This window comes from Saimiri boliviensis, chromosome 3 (genome assembly GCF_048565385.1).
Source record: "Saimiri boliviensis isolate mSaiBol1 chromosome 3, mSaiBol1.pri, whole genome shotgun sequence".
Taxonomy (NCBI): domain Eukaryota; kingdom Metazoa; phylum Chordata; class Mammalia; order Primates; family Cebidae; genus Saimiri; species Saimiri boliviensis.
The window spans coordinates 68,117,943-68,138,803 of record NC_133451.1 but is presented as its reverse complement, the minus strand read 5'-3'; the positions used below and the strand labels follow the sequence as shown (position 1 = coordinate 68,138,803).

The window sequence follows — 20,861 nt, the reverse complement described above, 5'->3', positions numbered from 1 at the left end:
CCATAAAACAGTGCAGGCTCTTATTAGATTATAAGTAGAATAAAATTCCATACCCTGACAGGTATCTGTGTTTTGATCTTGGCTATGGTGTTTGGTTGAGATCACAAGCCACAAATTTGTCCATGTAGTTTTGTTATTTCATTGAAGAAAAAAAATCAGCATATCATATATCTGTACCAAATGTTACCAACCTAAAAATTTAGAACTTTTCTATTTAGTGAATTTAAAATTATTATTATTAATAATCTTAACCATTTACAAAAGTTAAGGGAATATTATAATGAACTATAATGAGACTATAATAAGGAACTATAAGGAGAATATAATAATGTCTATAATAGTTTAAATATTATCCATTTTCAACAATTATCAGCTCATGGCCAATTTTGCTAGTTTTATATATGCCTTCCATACCTTGATTAAACTACATTTATGATCATATAAAAAATATTATTATGACCACATAAATATTATCCAATGTTGAAACAATTAACACATTATGATGATCTTACACATTTTTTGTTTTTTGTAAAACTTATTAACCGATGTTTTAAAAAATCATTTATTCCTCATTAAGAACTCATGGTAAATCTCAATTTCTCCATAAAGTCTTTCCCACTAAGCAGAGTTGATTTTCCATCCTATTACTTCTGTGTTATCATTGTTTTTGTACATATTATACTGTACCGTAAAGATCTGTGTGTCAGGCTGGACTTGGTGGCTCACACCTGTAATCTTAGCACTTTGGGAGGCCCAGGCAGGTGGATCACTTGAGGTCAAGAGTTCAAGACCAGCCTGGTCAACACAGTGAAACTCCGTCTCTACTAAAAATACAAAATTAGCTGGGCATGGTGGTAGGCACCTGTAATCCCAGCTACTTGGGTGGCTGAGACATGAGAATTGCTTGAACCCAGGAGGTGGAGAGGGCAGTGAACCAAGATCATGCCACTGCCCTCTAGCATGGGCAACAGAGTAAGACTCTGTCTCAAACAAACAACAACAAAAAAGTGTGGGTTTATCTGACCAGAATTGAGCTCCTTGAGGTTAGTGATAATACTTGTGTCTGTTATTTCAGAACCTTCAGTGTCTTGAGTCTAGCACCAGTGTTAAACATGTAGTGCTTAATAAATATTCATTGAATTATGAATAAACAGGAGTGTCCTTTCTCTTTATAGCAGCCGTTATTATTTAGTAGATGGTTTTATGAGCATTTCTCTGACTTCTGAGTCTCTTTTTACATATCACAAACTGAAATACCTTTTAGAGCCTGAGTACTTAAAATAAATAAGTGCAGGTAGCCTCATGGGGTCTTGGGTACTTAAAGGGTCACCTGCTTCTTAGTTACAGCCAGTTGTTCCTAGGAAAGCATTTTAGATCTGTCTTGCCAGACCTTCTGGTATTTGAATAGAAGAAGGAAATTCAGGTTTAATATGAACTGTCTTGATTCAATAATTAAAAACTGTTCAGGACAAGCAAATGGTTCTTCAGGCTCACTTTGGTTTACAGCCACTCACCTGTGATCTCTAGGTTGCTAGGGTGGGCAGGATAAGGAGCAGTGCATGCTCTGCTTGTTTTGAGAGCTGGTGGGGCTGAGAATACCTCCTCCCCAGTGCTCTGCCTCCACCTGTGAGGACAGTAACCTCCTTTTGCCAACTGACACCAGGATGTGAAACGAGGCTTAGCAGAAAGAGCCTGGGCCATAGCCCCCAGCCTGTGGGGATGTTTGAAGGCCTCAGTAGTGTTTCAAAGGGATCAGAACCCCCTCTGTGAGTGGAACTGGAGGATAACAGGTTAAATTATAAGTGATAGTGAGAAGGAGTGCTGCTAGACTGCAAATTGTACAATATGTGCCAAGCCATGTGCTCTTTTTAAAAACAAACTTAAGTTTTATAATAACCCCAAAAAGGAGATTCTGCCGTCCTCAGGTTGCAGATGTGGACTCTCTATGAGATTTAGATTTTTTTTTTCCTTTTCTTTTTTGCAGTTCCCACCATTAGAAGAGATTAAGGCCTCCTGTTACTTCCCGTGAAGAAAGTCCATAGATGGGATTTTAGAAATAAATTAAATATATTGTATTATTTTTCACTAGCAATTGCTCCTGAGATTTTTGAATATAAAGAGTTTTTCCTTGTTCGTTTATAGATTGATTCATTCAGTCTTTCAACATTCGTTGAGTATTCATTAAATATTGTATTAGGCACCAGGATACAAATATGAGTAATATAAAATTCTTGTGCTTCAGAAGCCCTAAGCGATTATATGTTTCTGTTTATTTTGAGTGTGAATGAAAGAGCAGGTGCTGGAAGAAAATGTGTAAATAATCTAGAAATTTGGTAGCCAAATTGCAATTTAAAAAAGAAATACACGAGTCACTTCTTTTTTTCTTGTTGCAACAGATAAAATGTGCTTTTACAAATCACAAATAGGAAAAATTAAGGAAAATGCTGCCTCCTAACCAGTGTGAGCAACTCTCTGTTTACTTATTCACATTTTGACTATATGGATAGGTTTTTACACTTATCAGATTTACACACACATACACAAACAGATGAGTACATACTCCCACATGCAGATCATGCTATATCACTTTTCTGTAGTCTGTTTTATTTAGGAACATATTAAAATGTTCTATTCATGTTTGAATATCATCTTTTAATGGCTAAATAGTGGTTTTTTTGCATGAGGATAGTTCAATGTATTTAATCAGTTCTCTATTGTCAGTTATTTAGGTAATCTACATATTTTTTAAACTCATGCCATTTTGTAGCTAAATCTCTATATTTATCCTGAATTATTTCCTTAGGAAAAACCATTAGCAATGTAGTTACTGGATTTAAGATGTATACATTGTGTGTGTGTTTGCTTTTATATTTTGTATAGCACTAAATTGTCCTTGAGAAAAGCAGTACTAATTTGCCCATCACCAATGGATGTGAGTTTCCATTTCTCTTCACTATTATCCATGCTAGGTACAATTTCTTTCTTTAAAAATCTTTTCCAATTAGGTGAAAAAGAGTGTCGCTTTGAAATATCCCTTTTGAAAACTCCTTTGGCCTTTGAACTTGCTAGCCACTGTTGCTTTCTGTAAAGTAGTAGCACTTTGTGTTATGGTTAATTGGTTGGCTGATTAATTGTCTCTACGCTTGGGGCAACTTACGTGTCTAGTACATCCACCTGTGTGTTCCTGGATATCCATGAATGTTTGTTGAACTTAATTGAACTGGAGAACATCCATAAATTTAGAAATCATTCGATGTATAAATCTCAATACAGCTGGTGGACAGGCTATTTTATTCTTGTCAGTTGTATGGTAAGATACAACTGACAAGAAAACTCAAGACCAGCTTATAGTAAGCTCAAGACCAGCTAATTCCTAAGCCATCTTTTTTTTCCTTCACTTTCCTCTCTCCTTTCCTCTTTCTTTTTCTATTCTTTCCTCTTATTACTATAGACATATTTAAACATATATAAACTAGAGAGGACAACATAATGAACCTTGATATACCCACCATCAGCTTCAACAACTATCAATATATGGCCAACCTTATTTCACCCATGCCTTTTCATCACTACTTTGTATCCTCTTTCTCACGTTGGATTATTTTAAAGCAAACCCCGGATACATCAATTTTATTCATATATATATATATATATATATATATACATATGTATACACACATTATACACATACACACACACACACACACATATATATATATAGACCCTATTTTTTAACCTAAACCATGATATTATTATCATACTTTAAAATAGCTATAACAATTTTTTAATATTAACTAGTGTCCAGTCAGCATCAAATTTCTCTGATTATCTTAGAAGTGACCTTTTTTGGTTGGTGTGTTTAAATCAGTATCTATGCAAGGACTGCACTTTGTATTCTGAACCATTCTAAGCACAGCATGGCATTCTTCTCTCCCTTGTAAAACATGTGGCCTGTCCTCAGAAAGAGAGATTCTTAACTGGAGGAAACTGAAATTTATAAATAATTCCCATGGATCAAATATCTCCCCAGAAAGAAGCGCACTCAGTTGTTAGCACCTGAGAAATGCTGGTTCTGTGTGGAATGGAGAAGGCACTTTGTTTGCTCTGGATGTTCACCAATCACTCTCCCTTGAATTTCATCAGTATATTCATTCAGGGACTGGGAATTCAGTTGCTCTTACTTCTGCTTTTGTTGTAAGGCTCTATCACAAGCCATAGTTTCCTCCCTTAAGATCTCTAGTTAGACTTAAGTGACGCTGGCTTGAAAATTCTGTCTTTAGCAAAGAGCTGAAAATGTGCAGCATGCTGGCCTCTGTATGCCTTCCTGGGAGTGAATGACTTGGAAATGGAAACCATAGACTGGCTATTTTCATAAATGAGTCATGACTTTGATAGACTGTTTCACAATAAGCCAATTTTCATGTTTGGTTTTCGTTTTGTTTTGAACTTGAAGGTCTAGTGATCCTCCACTGTGTGGTGGCAGATGGGAATTCCACCGGAAGTCCTGAAACTAATGGCCTCCTCTGTGGAGATCCTAAGGAAAACTGTGCAGGTAATGTTTAACTAGCTTTATATTCAAATCTGAGTTTTAATTTTTTGACAATAATAATACTCATAATAATAGGTAATTATCTGAGCACATATTAAGGTACCAGGCATAGTGCTAAGTGCTTTATATACAGTAATTCGTCACTACTCACAAGAGCCCTCTGAGCTAGATATTTTTTATTTTATTTCAAGGAAAAACCTACAAAGATTGAGTATCTTGCCAAAGGTCATACGGCTGGAAAATACCAAATCTGGAATTCAAACTCAGGTCTTTCTGATACTTGTGCCTCCACTCAACCATTGTATTTTGGGTCACAGATGCATGCTCCAGACTCTAGCATGTGATCTTGGACTGGATTCACGAAAAGCTGACATATTCGATTCAAAGTTAAATTCCTTGTTTCTTTTCTATCATAGTTAAAAGAAGGGGAGAAGGCAAGGATTTTGCATATTTTAGCTTGGAGATGCTTGAATTAGTTTTCTCAAAGTTATCAGTTTAAGGCAGGAGTTGGCCTAAGTAAAGGGTTAAGTAATAAGGGTTTTAGGCTTTGTGGGTTACGAAGTCTTTGTCACAAGAAGTCAACACTGTCACTGTACTGTGAAAGCAGTCATAGACACTATGCAAATGAATAGGCTTGGCTCTGTCCCAATCAAACTTTAGTTAGAGAAACAGGCTGTGGGTCAGATCTGATCCTTGGATTACAGTTTGCTAATCCCCAGTCTAAGGTTGTACTGTTCTGTATAGATTATACGGTCTGGTCTTCTACAGAGATTATTTCTGACTTAAAAAAACAAAACCAAACAAAACACAGGCCAATTAAAAAAGCACCATATTACTATCTGCAGTGGAGAAGAGCCTACTGTATTCCCTGGAAACTTCTATGAGCTGGGACTATGGTGACTTGGTGAAAACTGCTCCTTTCCTAGCACCCTTGGGAAGTTGTAACAGAGCCAGGAACACACTGAGCAAGTCTTCCTGATGTGAGTCATCAGTTCCAGCCAAATTTTCCTTTTTCATTCCTCACAGTAGTGGGTGGCAAGAGGGTGCTCATTGGTTGTAGAATCTAATGGTGTCTTAGGTCATGTTTGGGCCTTGTCATCCATGTAGACAGAAGAACAAGGCCAACTTTATGTGTTTGTGTTTTTCTTCAGTCTGGTTTAAAATGTCTTCAATGATGGCATTTTTTTCACATTACCCTTGGGAAATTATTCCATAATTTGATGACTGACAATGTTCAAAAATCTTCCTCATGATCATCCTAAATGTGTTTTTAAACTGTATTTTTATTGTGTTAAAAACAATTAACATGAGATCTACTTATTTAACAAATTTTAAAGTGGACAATACAATATTGTTAACTGTAGGTTAACAGATCTCTTTAAATATATTAGTCTTTCATGAACTGAAACTTTATACACGTTGAATAGCAACTCCCCAACTCTCCAGCAACCACCATACTACTATCTGCTTCTATATTTTAGATGCCTCATGAAAGTAGAGACATTCATATAATATTTGTCTTTCTGTGACTGTCTTATTTCACTTAGCAAAATTTCTTTCAGGTTCGCCCATATTGTCACAATGGCAATATTTTCCTGTTTTATAAAGCTGAATAACACTGCATGTGTATCCCATGTTTTCTTTATCTGTTAATCCGTCAGTAGACACTTGGGTTGCTTCCACCTTTTGACTTTTATAAAATAATGCTACAATAAACAGAGGAATGCAAATATCTCAATGAGATCCTGATTTTTGTTTGGATTGTCTCCTTGTTATTGAGTTATGAGAGCGCTTTATGTATTTTGGATATTAATCCCTTACCAGATGTATAGTTTAAAAACATTTTCTGCCATTTCTTGGGTTGTCTTTTCACTCTGTTGCTTCTTTTGCTGTGAAGAGGCTTTTTCATCTGACATAGCCCCACTTGTTTATTCCTGCTGTTGTCGCCTGTGGTTTTGGTGGCAAAAGCTAAGAAATTATTGTTAAGACCAATGTCAAGAAATGTTCTTTCATGTTTTCTTGCAGGAATTTTACTGTTTCGGGTCTTATATATAAGTCTTTAGTCCATTTTGAGTTGGTTTTTGTGTAATGTAACAAGCGGGTCCAATGTCATTCTTTCGCATGTGGATATCTAGTTTTCAAACATCATTTATTTAAGAGACTACCCTTTCCTCATTGTGTATTCTTAGTACCCTTGCTGAAGATCAGTTGTTCATGTATTCATGGGTTTATTGCTGAGCTGTATATTCTGTTCTATTGGTCTTTATGTATGTCTTTATACCAGTACAGTACCATGTTCTTTTAATTACTGTAGCTTTGTAGCATGTTTTAAAATGAGGAAGAATGATACCCCCAATTTTGCTCTTGATCATTTTTGGCTAGCCAGGGTCCATTGTAGTTTCCTTTGACTTTTAAATTTGTTTTTTCATTTCTGTAAAAAAAAAAAAGTCATTGGAATTTTGATAGTCAACCCATAGACCACTTTGGGTAGTATGGACATTTTAACAATATTAAACCTTTCAATCCACAAAAACAGAATGTCTTTTGATATACTTTTATCTTCTTTAATTTCTTTAATCAATGTTTAAACATTTAATCAATGTTTTATGGTTTTCAGTGTACAAGTCTTTCATTTCTTTAGTTTATTCCTAAGTGTTTTATTCTTTTTGATGCTATTGTAAATTAATTCACTTTTTACTTTGCTTTTTGAATAGTTTGTGATTAGTGTATACAAATACAACTGATTTTTAATGTTGATTTTGTATCCTACAACTTTGCTGAATTTGTAAATTAGTTCTTACAGTTTGTGTGTGTGTGTGTGTCTGTGTGTGTGTGCCTGTGTAGTCTTTAGAATTTTTTATGTAGAAGATCATGTAATCTTCAAACAGAGATAAAACTATTTTTTTCCAATTTAGATTTTATTTATTAATTTATTATTTATTTTCCTAATTGCTCTGGCTAGGACTTCCTGCACTATGTTGAACAGAAGTGGTGAGATTGGCCATGCTTGTCTTGCTCTTGCTCCTCATCTTAGAGGAAAAGTTTTGTAATTTTTTATCATTAAGTATCATGTTAGTTAAGAGATTTCCATATAAGGCCTTTATTATGTTGGGGTAATGTCCTTCTATTACTAGTTTGTAAAAATTGTTATTATGAAAGGGTGTTGAATTTTCTCTAAATGAATTATGAATGAATTTATATTCATTAAGAATGTTGCCCTGTAGTTTTCTTTTCTTATAATGTCATTGTTTAAGTTTGGTATCGGGGCAATGCTGGCTTTGGAAAATGTGTTTGGAAGTGTTTCTCCTCTTCAATTTTTGAAGGAGTTTAAGAAGAATGGGGATTATGTATTTAAATGTTTGATAGAATTCACTAGTGAAGCTTTCTGGACCTAGGCTTTTATTTACGGAGGTTTCATATTATAACCAATTTTCTTATTAGTTATAGGTCTGTTCACATTTTCTATTTCTTTATGATTCAATCATGGTAAATAGCTTGTTTCTAGGAATTTATCTGTTTCTTCTAGGTTATTCAATTTGTTGGTTTATAGTAGTCTAATATCTTTTTTATTTCTTTGAACATCAGTTCAAAAAGTACAAAAAATAGAAAAAGGCTTATAGAATAAGACATAAAGAAAATATTTTTGTAGAGTGTTTGTGTTTTCAGCTGCTATTACAAGAGTCAAAGGAAAATTTAATAAAAATGTCTATACAATAAAAAAGTTACAATAAGTCAAAGTTAATTACTGAAGAAATAATTTTTTTATAATACAAATGTATTGTAGCCTAAGAGTACAATGTTTATAAAGTTTGTAGTAGTTTATGATAATGTCCTAAGCTGTCATATTTACTCACCACTCACTTGCTAACTCACTTAGAGCAACTTCTAGTCTTGCAAGCTCCTTTCATAGTAAGTGCCTTATATAGATATACTATTTGCAAACCTTTATATAATATTTTTACTGTAACTTTTCTATGTTTAGATATAAAAATACTTACTATCATGTTATAATTGCCTACAGTGTTTAGTATTGTAACAGGCTGTATAGGTTTGTAGCCTCAGAACAATAAGCTATACCATATAACTAAAGTGGGTATAGGTCACACCATCTAGGTTTGTGTAAGTACACTCTATGATGTTTGCTTAATGAAAAAATTGCCTAATAATTTATTTCTCCAAACATCTCACTGTCAGTAAGCGATGCATGACTGTATTCATCCTAGTCCTTTCTGGCCTTCAACGTTTCTGCTGGGAAAGCCACTGATAGTGTGATGGAGGTTCCTTTGAGCACAAAAAATCATTTTCATCTTGCTGCTCTCAAAATTCTCTGTTTATCTTGAAACTTTGATAATTTCATTGTAAGGTGTCTTGGCGTATATTTCTTTGGGTTTCTGGCTTTTGGAATTTGTTGGTCTTCTGGATATGTATGTCCATTTCTTTCCTTAGATTTGGTAAGTTTAGGGCATTATTTCTTTGAATAACCTTTCTGTTTTTCTCTTGGACTACTCTCAGATGTATATTGGTCTGCCTTTATTATGGTGTTTCATAAGTCCTTTAAGCTTTTTCACTTTTTGAAAATCTTATTTTTTCTTTTTGATCCTATGTTTGTATAATTTTCAATGACCTGTCTTCAAGTTTGCTGATCCTGTCTTTTGGTTGACATAGTCTGCTGTTGAACCCATCTACTGAATTTTCAGCTTAGTTATTGGATTATCCAGTTTCAAAATTTATATTTCATTTAAAAAATATTTCTATCTCTTTGTTGAAAATTTCACTTTGTTCATGTATTTTTCTCCTGTCTTCACTGAGCATCTTCATGATAGTTATTTTAAATTCTCTGTCAAATAAATTATACATCTTCATTTCATTAGTGTTGTTTTTTTCCCCCCTTTCTTTAGGATATGTTTACCTGTTCCTTCATTTTTCTTAACTTACTGTCTTGGTATCTGTGCATTACAGAAAACAGCTACCTCTCCTGTCTTTATGGACTGGCCTTATGCTGGAGGCGACTCTCATTAAACAGTCTGGCTGAAGGGATTTGGGGGCCCTTCAAGCTTTTGGACTAGTCCAACCTTCTTTCTTTGTTCTTATTCCAAGACCTCAAGAATATGCTAAGTCCCATCAGATCTGAGATAAGTGAGACTTATCTTGGGCAGCTTCTAGAAAATTTGCATACGTGGACCCTCTGTCTCTTTCCTACTCCAAGGAAAAGCTAGAAACTGGGGTTCCTCTAGCAGCTGTTTGTTACAGTGCATCAAGTCAAATCAGTATGGAGTTAATGGGGTAGAGGAGGCCCAATTCCTAGCTTTTCCTTGGAGTTCTGTTCTCACTGGCACCCCAGGCAGCTAGAGTATATTGAATCCTGTCTGTGCTGTAGGACAGGCAAGACAGATGCAAGTCCTATGGGCCACCCCTGACAAGTTGAGGCATCAGACATAAGTAGCGGGGAAGCTGGGAGCTGGTCTTTGTCTTTTGTTCACTCTATGCTGAGCCAGGTGAGTGGGCTATGGAGATTGCCAACCTAAACTGATGTTTCCGATTGCACTGGTCCTAAGTTGGCTAGAATATGTCAGGTCCTGTCAGTATTCTGAAACAGGCAGGACTAAAGCCAGTCTTTTGAGAAGGTCCAGAAAAGTTGTGATGGTGAATGTATAGTCTGACTCTTTCTTACCAAAGAGAAGCTGAGATCTGGGAACTTTTCTTCTGATCGTATGGTGCTGTATTAGGAGTAGGCATTATGATGAGAGCTGTCTCAGATTTTCCTCCCTTCTTCACTGTGGCTGCGTTTGCATTCACTTAGAGGTCAGGAGCTTGTCAACTGGTTTCTGAATTTCTTACGAGAGAATTTGTCTGTATTTTGTAATGTTGACTCAGTGTGTTTTTGGAAGGTAGGATAGTTGAAGGCTTTCTATTTTGCCGTTTTGATGACATTGCTCCTCTGTTTTCTTTTCTTTAAAACAGTTTTTATTTTAATAGTTTTGGGGGAATGCACATGAATGATAGACTGGATAAAGAAAATGTGGCACATATGCACCATGGAATACTATGCAGCCATAAAAAAGAATGACTTCATGTCCTTTGCAGGGACATGAATGAAGCTGGAAACCATCATTCTCAGCAAACTAACACAGGTACAGAAAACCAATCACCATATGCTCTCACTCATAAATGGGAATTGAACGATGAGAACACATGAACACAGGGAAACATCCAACATTGGGACCTGTGGGGGTGGTGGGGGGCAAGGGGAGGGAGAGCATTAAGACAAACACCTAATGCATGTGGGGCTTAAAACCTAGATGACAGGTTGGTAGGTGCAGCAAACCACCATGCCACATGTATACCTATGTAACAAACCTGAACGTTTTGCACATGTATCCCAGAACTTAAAGAAAAAATAGTTTTGGGGGTACAGGTGTTTCTGGTTACATAGACACATTCTTTAGTGGTGATTTCTAAGATTTTAGTGTTCTCATCACCCAAGCAGTGTGCGCTCTACCCACTATGTAGTCTTTTATCCCTCAACCTGCTCCCACCCTTCCCCTCTGAATCCCCAAAGTTTGTTATAACTTTCTTGTGCCTTTGCATCTGATATGGTTTGGCTGTGTCCCAACCCAGTTGTAACCTTGAATTGTAATAATCCCCATGTGTCAAGGGCAGCAGGGCCAGGTGGAGAGAATTGAATCATGGGGGTGGTTTCCTCCATAATATTCTCATGGTAGTGAATAAGTCTCGTGAGACCTGATGGTTTTATAAATGGGAGTTCTCCTGCACAAGCTCTCTTGCCTGCTGCCATGTAAGATATGCCTTTGTTCCTCAATCACTGTCTATCATGATTGTGAGGCCTCCCCAGCCATGTGGAACTGTGAGTCAAACCTCTTTCCTTTATGAGTTACCCAGTGTTGGGTATGTCTTTATTAGCAGCATGAGAAAAGACTAATACAGAGTCTTTGTAACTTATCTCCCACTTATAAGTGAGAATATACACTATTTGGTTTCCCATTCCTGCATTATTTCTCTTAATATAATGACCTCCAGCTTCATCCAAGTTGCTCCAAAAGACATTATTTTGTTCCTTTTTATGGTTGAGCTGTATTTCATGGTGTATGTATACCACATTTGCTTTATCCATTACTTGGTTGATGGGCGCTATTTTCTAATTTTTTGTGTACTACAAATAAATGTGGCTGTTAATTTCTAATACCCTTGAGCAAAAAGAGGTGTCTAAGGAAGTCGGTAAACAGAATAATCCCCAGCCCCACACTCTAAGCCATTTTGTTGTCTTAGGCAGCTTTCTGCTTCCAGCACCAAAATTTTCTTTTTCAAAGTCTATGCCCATCAAAGCAGACCTTGCCATCACACGTCTTCCATAGTAAGTCAGTGACAAGTTGCACCCTGCATGGTCTTAGAGTGCCACAGATCTAATCAATCACTGTGTGAAAGCCAGTTTTCCACAGTGTAGAGGCTACAGTATATGATCTCTATTTTTAATTATTTTAAATTCAAATACTCATTTTTGCATTATTTGGTTAGGCTTTAGCTTTTACATTTACCTCTAATATTTCCTCTGAAGGATCACTGAGGAAGTAGTTATTTTTGTTCACCCACTCAAATCCATAATTTTCTCTGAATTAATTGTAATTTCTTTTCTGGGAGATGGTCTGGAGACATGCCCAGATAATTACTTTCTGGTGTGTTTTCTGCTTTCTTTAAAATTTATTATTATTATTATTTTTAATTGACACAATAATTATACATATTTATAGGATGCAGCAGGCTATTTTCACACATGTATACAATGTGCAATGATCAAATCAGGGTAATTAGCACATATCTATCACCTCAAACATTTATCATTTTTATGTGTTAAAAACATTCAAAATCTGCTTTTAGTTATTTCAAAATATACAGTAAATTATTGTTAATTATAGTTACCCTACAGTGTTAGAGAGCATTAGAACTTTATTCCTTTTTCCTAACTATAATTTTGTATCTTTTAATCAATCGCTGGCTATCTCCCCACCTCCTTAGCATCTATGAAAAGCAAAATTTATGAATCCCTGATTCCTTTTTCTCACTATTGCTTGTATGTTCCCTTTCCCTCTCATTTAGGAGGTTAAGTCTGCATTTATAGATCTTATAAATATTTTAGTACAATTATTGTAAATTTTCTAAATTATTTTACAAATATTAAATGTAAATGTATTACTTATAAATAATAAATATAAAAGCTGAAAACTGCAAATAATGCAAAACTGAGTATTTGAATTAAAAAAATTAAAAATAGAGATTGTATACTGTTGTCTGTACACTGTGGGAAGCTGGCTTTTATGCAATGAATGATGAGGCCTGTGGCATAAAACCAATATTTTTTGTAAATTATTTTAGCAAAATTATTGGTATAATTAAAACACAAACACATTAGTGATTTGGTGGAGAATCAGATTGCTTAAATACCGCAATAATAATGCAGAAAAAAATATTTCGTATTTTTCTGTATAAGACAGATTTTTTTTCTTGCAAATGGGCTTAAAAACATAGTTATACATTTTACTATTTGGGAAATTGATCTGGAGATGGAGAGAAAACAGACTTAAACATGACTCTATGTTAGACAGATGTTAAGAAATCAATTAGAGAATTACAGAGCAAAAATGCTTAATTATTTCTTTGGTTTACTCTTCTTTTTCTAGTAGCCTATTAGAAAACAGAAACGAAACAATCAAAAAACCTCAAGAACACAATGCCAGAAGTGTCAAAAATCAGTTGATTTTGAAAATTCTAGTCAAGGATTGAGCTTCTTATATTATCAGGCTAAAATAACTGCCTTACCTTACAATATCAGGTAAAATTAATAGACTGTGCTAAATATATTTGAGCTTGATCTCTGAGGATCTAAGCTAGATGCGCCTACTCTTATATGATGGCCACAATATCATTAATTAACTTCTTCCAATCAATTTTCTTCCCTCTTCCACCCTCCTTCTCATTCTCCTTCCCTCTTTACTTTTCTGTTTCCTTCCTTCCTTCCTTCCTTCCTTCCTTCCTTCCTTCCTTCCTTCCTTTCCTTCCTTCCTTCCTTTCTTTTATGATTTATTTTATTATACTTTATTCATCTGGAATATATCATCATCATCATCAACAACTACACTTTTAATAAAAAGATAGTATCTATCATCTATCCATCTCCTGCTATGTGCCAAGGACTGTTCTGAGTGTTCTACGTATATCAATTCATTTAATCCTAGGGATACCTACGTTATTCCCTTTTTCAAATGAAGACACTGAAGCACAGAGAGTAATTTGTTTAAGATCATACAGTAAACAAAGTAGCCTGACATGAATTCAGAGACACCATCTCTCTAGAAAGTGTGTTGTTAATCGCCATGCTAAACTGCTTAGAATCATGTGGGAGGATCAAAATGTGGAACGTGTGAGAATAATTCTAAAATAATAATAATAATAATCATAATTTCCTGAAGGTAAAGTGCAAATGAGAACAGTAGGTTCTTAAAAACTAAACTAATAGGGTGCAGAAACAGATCTTCTCTACTGACTGTATCATTTTCTAACTTGAGTGATGCATTCATTCATTTTACTAATATTTATGAGCACCTGCTATGCAGCAGGTTGTGCAGGTGTCAAGGACGCAAAAATGAACAATTTTCACGTATGACATCAGAAAGGCAACAGAGAAAGAGAGGTAATGAGTAATGTATAATAGAGCCTTGCCAAGGAGTATAAGGCCTTCAGCTTTTTCTCTGAGTTTTAATGGCATTACTCTGGTTTCTGTATGCAGACTTGATAATCAGCTGGACAAAGGCAGAAGGAAAGAGACTAGTTAAAGCTGTCATCATAGAGGCTATTTCCAGGCTGAGATGCTCCTGGGCTTAGACCAAGGTAGTGGAAATCGTGGAATTATTCTGCATATATTTTGAATATAGTCAATAGGATTTGTTGATGCATTAGCTGTAGAGTAAGAGAGAAATAAGTCAAGATGATTCCAAGATTTTTGGTTGAAATAAAAGAAGAATGGATATTATTTACTGAGATAAGGAAAGGCCAGGTTTGAATAGGAAAATCAAAGATTCTATTTTGGAAGTGTTGAGTTGAAATGCCAGTTAGGTATCCAAGTGAAGATGTTAGTTGGACAGTTGGGAATGAGGGACGATATCTAGGATGTAAACTGAATTTAGAAATTGTTATCATAAAGACGTGTTTAGGGTAGGAGACTTGATGAGCTTACCCAGCAAGAAGAAGAGAGGAGGGAGCATCCAGCCTTGCTATATTTGCAAAATTTTACAGGCTGAGAGAGGCAAGGAGGAACCAGCAAAGCAGAATGGGCAAAGGATTCATCATGCATGCAAGAATTCTGTAGCATGTATCCTTGAAAAAGCAAGAGAAAGATACGTTTTCTTCCTGTCCCTTCATCTTTATTTGCCTCCAGCCGTGAATATTTTTAAACATATGCAGAGATACCCATGCTTCAATATTGATTCTTTTGTTTTCCTCCAAAGGGATAAAATGAAAAAGGGCAGCTCTGGGTGAAATCCCATTCCTATGAGCTCAGAAATATTTGGCATGGCCCACTTAAAAGACATGCTAATCTGGCCACATCATGCCACTGAATCCCCATATAAAAAACTTCTAGTAGTTCAGAAAAAGTTAGCATGTGCCTGTGTGAGATGTAACTTCCCCTTTCACTTTTCTGTAGGAAATGTCATTGGATGTAAGACAAATGGGAATCCTCAATTAAAATACATTTTCAAAGTTTGTATTTCTTCAAGGGCACTGAATTTGCATTCCCCTGACCAGAGACAGTTGGCAAGAACAAAAAGAAAATTAACTTCAAATACACGAAAAGTTCTTCTTCAAATTTTGGCCGAAGAAGGTTGTAAAATGAGGAAATCCCTGTTGGGAAGATGCCTGGAAGCCAAGGAATAAAATAATAAAGCCCTAGGCTCTACCTTCTATGTGTGTGAGAGGATGAATTTATAGTTGTTTTTCTTCTTCAGTCTCCTTGTTAACACCTGTGGGACTTCTATTTCAAAGTTTAACTTTTTTTTTTTTTTTTTTTTTAACATTTGTTACCTAGAGATTTAACTATGCATCTAACTATGGAGCTAGAGATACTATAAGGTTATAACCATTGTAATAGGTATTACAAAAAACATTGTAATAACAGTCGTAGTATTGATTGCCCTTTGAGTTGATTTCGGAATATAGTTGCTGATATCAGTGTCATCTACAAAATTATTAAATATATTTGAATGAATACTGTTGGAATAAATAAGTAAAGGTTTTATGAAAGATATACCTAATGGCTCTATTCTGAAGAGTTTTAGTCATAAAGGCGTCACAAAGCCTCTTTTGTCTTGGGAACTAGAATCATATAGAGACTAAGGAACTATCCTATGTTTAATCAAAACATCCATCAAATTGAGGAAAGTTCCATACGGAAACTAAATCATATGAGTGTCTGCTGTATTCCTCCACTTTGCTTAGCCCAAGGGAATCCAGTATGCCTCATCTAACTACCTATATGACCCAAGGAGGATGACTACCTCTTGTCTAATTGCTTATATGATGTAAGAAAGCTGTCCTTGCTTCTGATTCCTTTTACAAACCCTTAGAGTTACATCCACTGACCTGCAGTAACACTAATGATTTCTTATTTAGTTGGTGTTTAGCATCTTTGGAGTATAGTGTCCTGTGAAGAGATTGCTGTATATTAACTGGGGTGCCCATCCACTTATGAGATTGTGTTGCAGCCTGGCCCACTAGTGGATGTAGTTTTCCAGTGAAGTTCTCTGGGACAGGGGCATGCTTTTGTTTTGGGAATTTGAGTTGGAAAAGGGTAATGTGGGAGGAAGAAAGATCAGTTGAGTTCCACCACCTCTAGGATGGGGGGATATTTTTGGTTATCACATTGCTACATTTTCAAGACTATGTCATTCACTTTACAACAGAGAAACACAACACTTGGGACCACTCTTTTGTCATACGATTAACTTTTTCTTCTTCTGGATAAATATCTCTGAAATGGAAGAGTATATTCACCCTCCCATGCCCTATATTATCAGGTCTAATGATGGGCAGAAAACACTGGGTTCTGTAGTTCAATTTTTAGATAACATGAGCTTGATGAATACTGGATTATAAGGAATTAATATTTTAGGTGCCTTTCAAAAGAGAATGCTGATTAGCTTTGTCATTTTCATAAGGAAGAGACCATGCCATCTGGATTTGTGTGTTTGTGTGTTTGTGTGCGTGTGTATGCATTTGTGGCAGTATATGTGATTTATTTTAGTTTCAGGTTTAAAAGTTCCATAAAGAAATCACTGGACATTTTCTGCCTGGTGGGATGGAAATGTTTTAAAATCTAAATGATGCTGGAATATTTAAGAGCATGCTTACTTGGCAAAGGAGAAAGCTCTGTGAGCGATCAAAACAGGACCTGGTAACCATTTCCTTGGCATAGATTTGTGCTGCTTGGATGAACGAAGTCTGATCAAATCACTGCATTCAGCAGCCGCTGGTTAATTTGCTTTTTGGTATCATACTCTCGATAATGTTTATCAAAAGTCTGGGTGCATTTAAAGGGGCACAACCGCTAGTGAAATAAGTAAAGTTTAGGATACATAGCCAAATGACTTTTATATTTATAAGCAGGTATGCTTTGCAAATCTGGAAAGGTCTTTCTTGCTCATACAAGATCTGTCATTAAGTCTGCTGCCTCATAAGTTAATCTCCTTATCCTCCATCCCCCTAACCTAGACTCACATCACCTGTATCTGCCCTGGTTTTCTCTTTGCCCCTACTAAGAGTCCAGTCTATACTCTCTTATGTAATACGGTGATAGGATGCCCCACAGTTTAAGGTATTTTTTTATATATCATTTAATTTCATCCATAAGAATCATCTTCAACTCTCTCTTGCGTTGTGTTTCAAGTGCAAACACTTCAACCTACTAACTTCAGAGTTTCCAACCTGAATTCACAGACATTCTTTGCTGTTCTCCTTCAGGACCCTTCCATTTCAGTGCAATCTGCCTCCCACTGCCGGCATTAGACCTGCATATTCTCAACTCCATGCCTCTACCCTTAACATTCTCCATTACTCAATTGCTTGTTCATCTCCTCTAAAATCTACATTTTTCATACATTTTTTTCTTTTATTAGGTAAGCATTCTTCATACTTATACAAGATTGCTGTTAGAATTGCCAAGATTTTAAGATTCTGGAATTAATTCATTTACTGAGGAGTTTACGGTCCTAGGAATTCTGCTAAGAACTTCTATATGTCCTTTTTATCTGCATCTCTCAATAGCCCTTCAAACTAGATGTTATCATCTCTATCTTACAGATTAGGAAACAAAGGTTCAGACAGCTTAATTAGCTTGCCCAGACTCATCCAGCTAATGAAAGGCAGAGCTGAAAATTAAACATGAATTTTTTTTTTCTCCAAATCTAGTGTTCTTTCTACTGTTTCCAGTGTACTAAAACCATTATCTGGTTATGATGGTTGTTTTTACCGGTTTATTGCTTATGCTTGTTTTTCTATATGTTCTAGTCTACCAGTTTAGATAGTTAGATAAGGTATCCTTTATTTCTTTGATGTTTTCTAGTACCTATTATGGAGCTCTGAAAATAGAAGACACTCAACAAATGAAAGTTGACATCAATTTATTTGTCAAAATGCACATGGCTTTGCCTTTGATATGTTTTATAGTTATTTCTGGAAGAAATTTCAGTCTTTCTGATAAGTCTCATTGGTTGACATGTATGAAACAAATATCTGGCATGTAGTATAAGCAGTCAGCCTAGGGGGTTATCAAGTCACCAATCAAAACCAGGCTAGCCAGTTCCTCAGTGACATACTGCCATCCCTTGACACTCTGTACTGTGACCTGGAATCACAGGACTTTGCAGTGTATAGATCATCCTGAGTCCTTTGAGAGTCCTGTCTCTTGTGGCCTGGAGGAATTATATATACCCTTTTCATAATATTAATTAAGATGTTTAATAGTCATTGCTATAAATAAAATTATTATTTAATGTCACTGGAATACCAGGTGCCATACCAAACCTAGTGTGACATGCCCTTCTGACACAAACCCACTATGGTCCTCCTGGCTCCACAGGCGGCTGGATCCTGCAAGCTGTTGGTTATACCATGAACATGGAAAGTTTGATCCTGGGCTGAAACTGGCTTGTTGTTTTCTGTGGGTGTAGACATATGTCCCCTGTAAATTAATAGACAAAACAGCTAGTTGGCATTTCTGTTCTGTTTCTCTTGACTACTGTTATTTACTAAAGCTTTTACATGTCAGCGATGGGGAAATGGCTACATATTACTATCCTCAGTTGAAAAATTAGGCAATCAAACCCCTAAAAGCATAAGGAAAGGAAGTCAGTTCAGGACTTAAATCCAGAGCATGGAGTTTTCAGTATTTTCCTCCTACTTCAGAGCAGCAGAAAGAATCCATGGGGCAAATGAGAGACACAATTTACCACTGAGGCAGGTGTGACTTCTGGATGCATCAGGCTGAGAGTTGATCACAGACACCTGGTGAGCAGCTGGCTGAACGAAATGCCAGAGTGCATGTAGCAGTCAAAAACGTGGACTCAGAGGCAGACTGCCTGGGTTTGAGTCCCTTTTCTGCGACTTTCTATCTGTGTGATCTTGGAAGGTGACTTAACCTCCATGTGTTGTGCCTTGTGCATCCGTCATTTGGAGATTAGAATGGTGCTTACCTCACAAGGCTGTTATGAACATTAAGTGAAAAATACACAAAAAGCAAACAGACCAGCATCTAGTACTCAGGAAATGCTATGTAAGTGTTTAAGTTAAACAACCATCACAACCAAACCCAAAAGCCAACCAAATAAAAAACCTCCCTTCCCTAACATGGGTCTGATAACTTTCATGGAATGAAAGGCTTCTTTCTTATTATACTTGCGTTTTACCCTTTAAATGACAGTAAGGTTTCTGAAAGGTAGGTTGAAGTCAAATCTTAATTAAAGTAGGAAATGTTCTCACCACGATCACCACTGCCCAATCTCTAGAGCTATTTTGGAGTCACAAAAGTCTGACTTCTATCCTAATGCAGAGAAAAGGAAAAAATGGGAGATCAGAATATATTCTACAGAGAAACTGGCAGCAAGATAGGAATATAATTCTATTTACAAGTGAGTGTTTAAAGAGAGTTGATTTATTGAACTTTTTCTCATTTTCCAGCTACCACTACACAATCAAAGCGGAAAGGCCACTTCTCTAGGTGCCCCAAGCAATACAAGCATTACTGCATCAAAGGGAGATGCCGCTTCGTGGTGGCCGAGCAGACGCCCTCCTGTGTGTAAGTGGAGTGTCCTCAGCCAGCAAGCAAAAGGGTGCAGAATGGTGCCCGCCTGGGGCTTGCCAGGACTGGAAAGTCTGAGCTAACTATGCCATCTGTCTGAACACAGTTTCGCCTGGTCCTGCCCCCAGCCACTTGTTTAGGGACCCACTCAGCAACTACTTATGGAGACACTGACTCACACTTTCCTGCTGAAATATGAGTATGTGAGAGTCCAGCTCCACTTCCAGGATGGGCAGTGTCCTCTGATTTCTTGCGCAAGCAGAACTGATTCTTTTCAGCTCAAATAGTCTCTTGGGTGGTTCAAATGGAAATGAACTATTCTGACAAGTGTTAGGTGGTTCATAGTTAGTTTAAATACGAGGAAATTCCTACCAAATTAAGAGCTACTTTTGCAAATGTCAGTTAAGCACAAGGAATTAGTCCTATTTGTAAATAAGAGATTAGTGAAGGCTGTTTAGTATAGTGGGGAATTGGGAGAAAAGTTTTCAACTCTTTGTATTTGAGTCCTACTTCAGTTTTACTCAGGCATGCACAACTTTTTTTTTTTTTTGCATTTTTTAAATATGTATTTTTTTCTAAAAAGATGTCCCACTGATGTGCTTCCTGGGACCTTTCCTTTAGAGAACTGAGAGGTGATTCTTCAAGTGCAATTTTGACCTAAAGTTCATAGAAGGTTCATGTTGTTCTGAACAGTTGCCCAGTATATAAGTTTTTTTTTCCATAAGTATCTCAGAAAAATAATTCCAAATCCCAATTTTGTGGAAACTTTAAGAGTCATGAACTTTTTAAAAACTTAAATATAGTTAAGTTTAATTTAAAAGAGAAATATGCATGGATAATGCTTGAGGTGGATCACAATTGCTAATGTAAGAAAATAAAGAAATGTGTGTGTATGTGTATGTGTCTTGAGAGGAATAGATCTGATTTTTAAAAAAATTCATTTAATTGCTT

General features: G+C 36.1%; 1 protein-coding gene across 2 annotated transcripts in view; it reads left to right on the top strand.

Annotated features, from left to right (window-relative positions):
• The window catches only part of BTC (betacellulin), a 48,016-nt gene that overhangs the window by 17,395 nt on the left and 9,760 nt on the right, over window positions 1–20,861 (top strand). For both annotated transcript variants that reach the window (XM_010342602.3, XM_010342603.3), the window contains 2 exons: window positions 4,454–4,552; window positions 19,790–19,907. In XM_010342602.3, coding sequence (XP_010340904.1) covers window positions 4,454–4,552; window positions 19,790–19,907 — 217 coding nt within the window. The remainder of the gene's footprint in view (window positions 1–4,453; window positions 4,553–19,789; window positions 19,908–20,861) is intronic.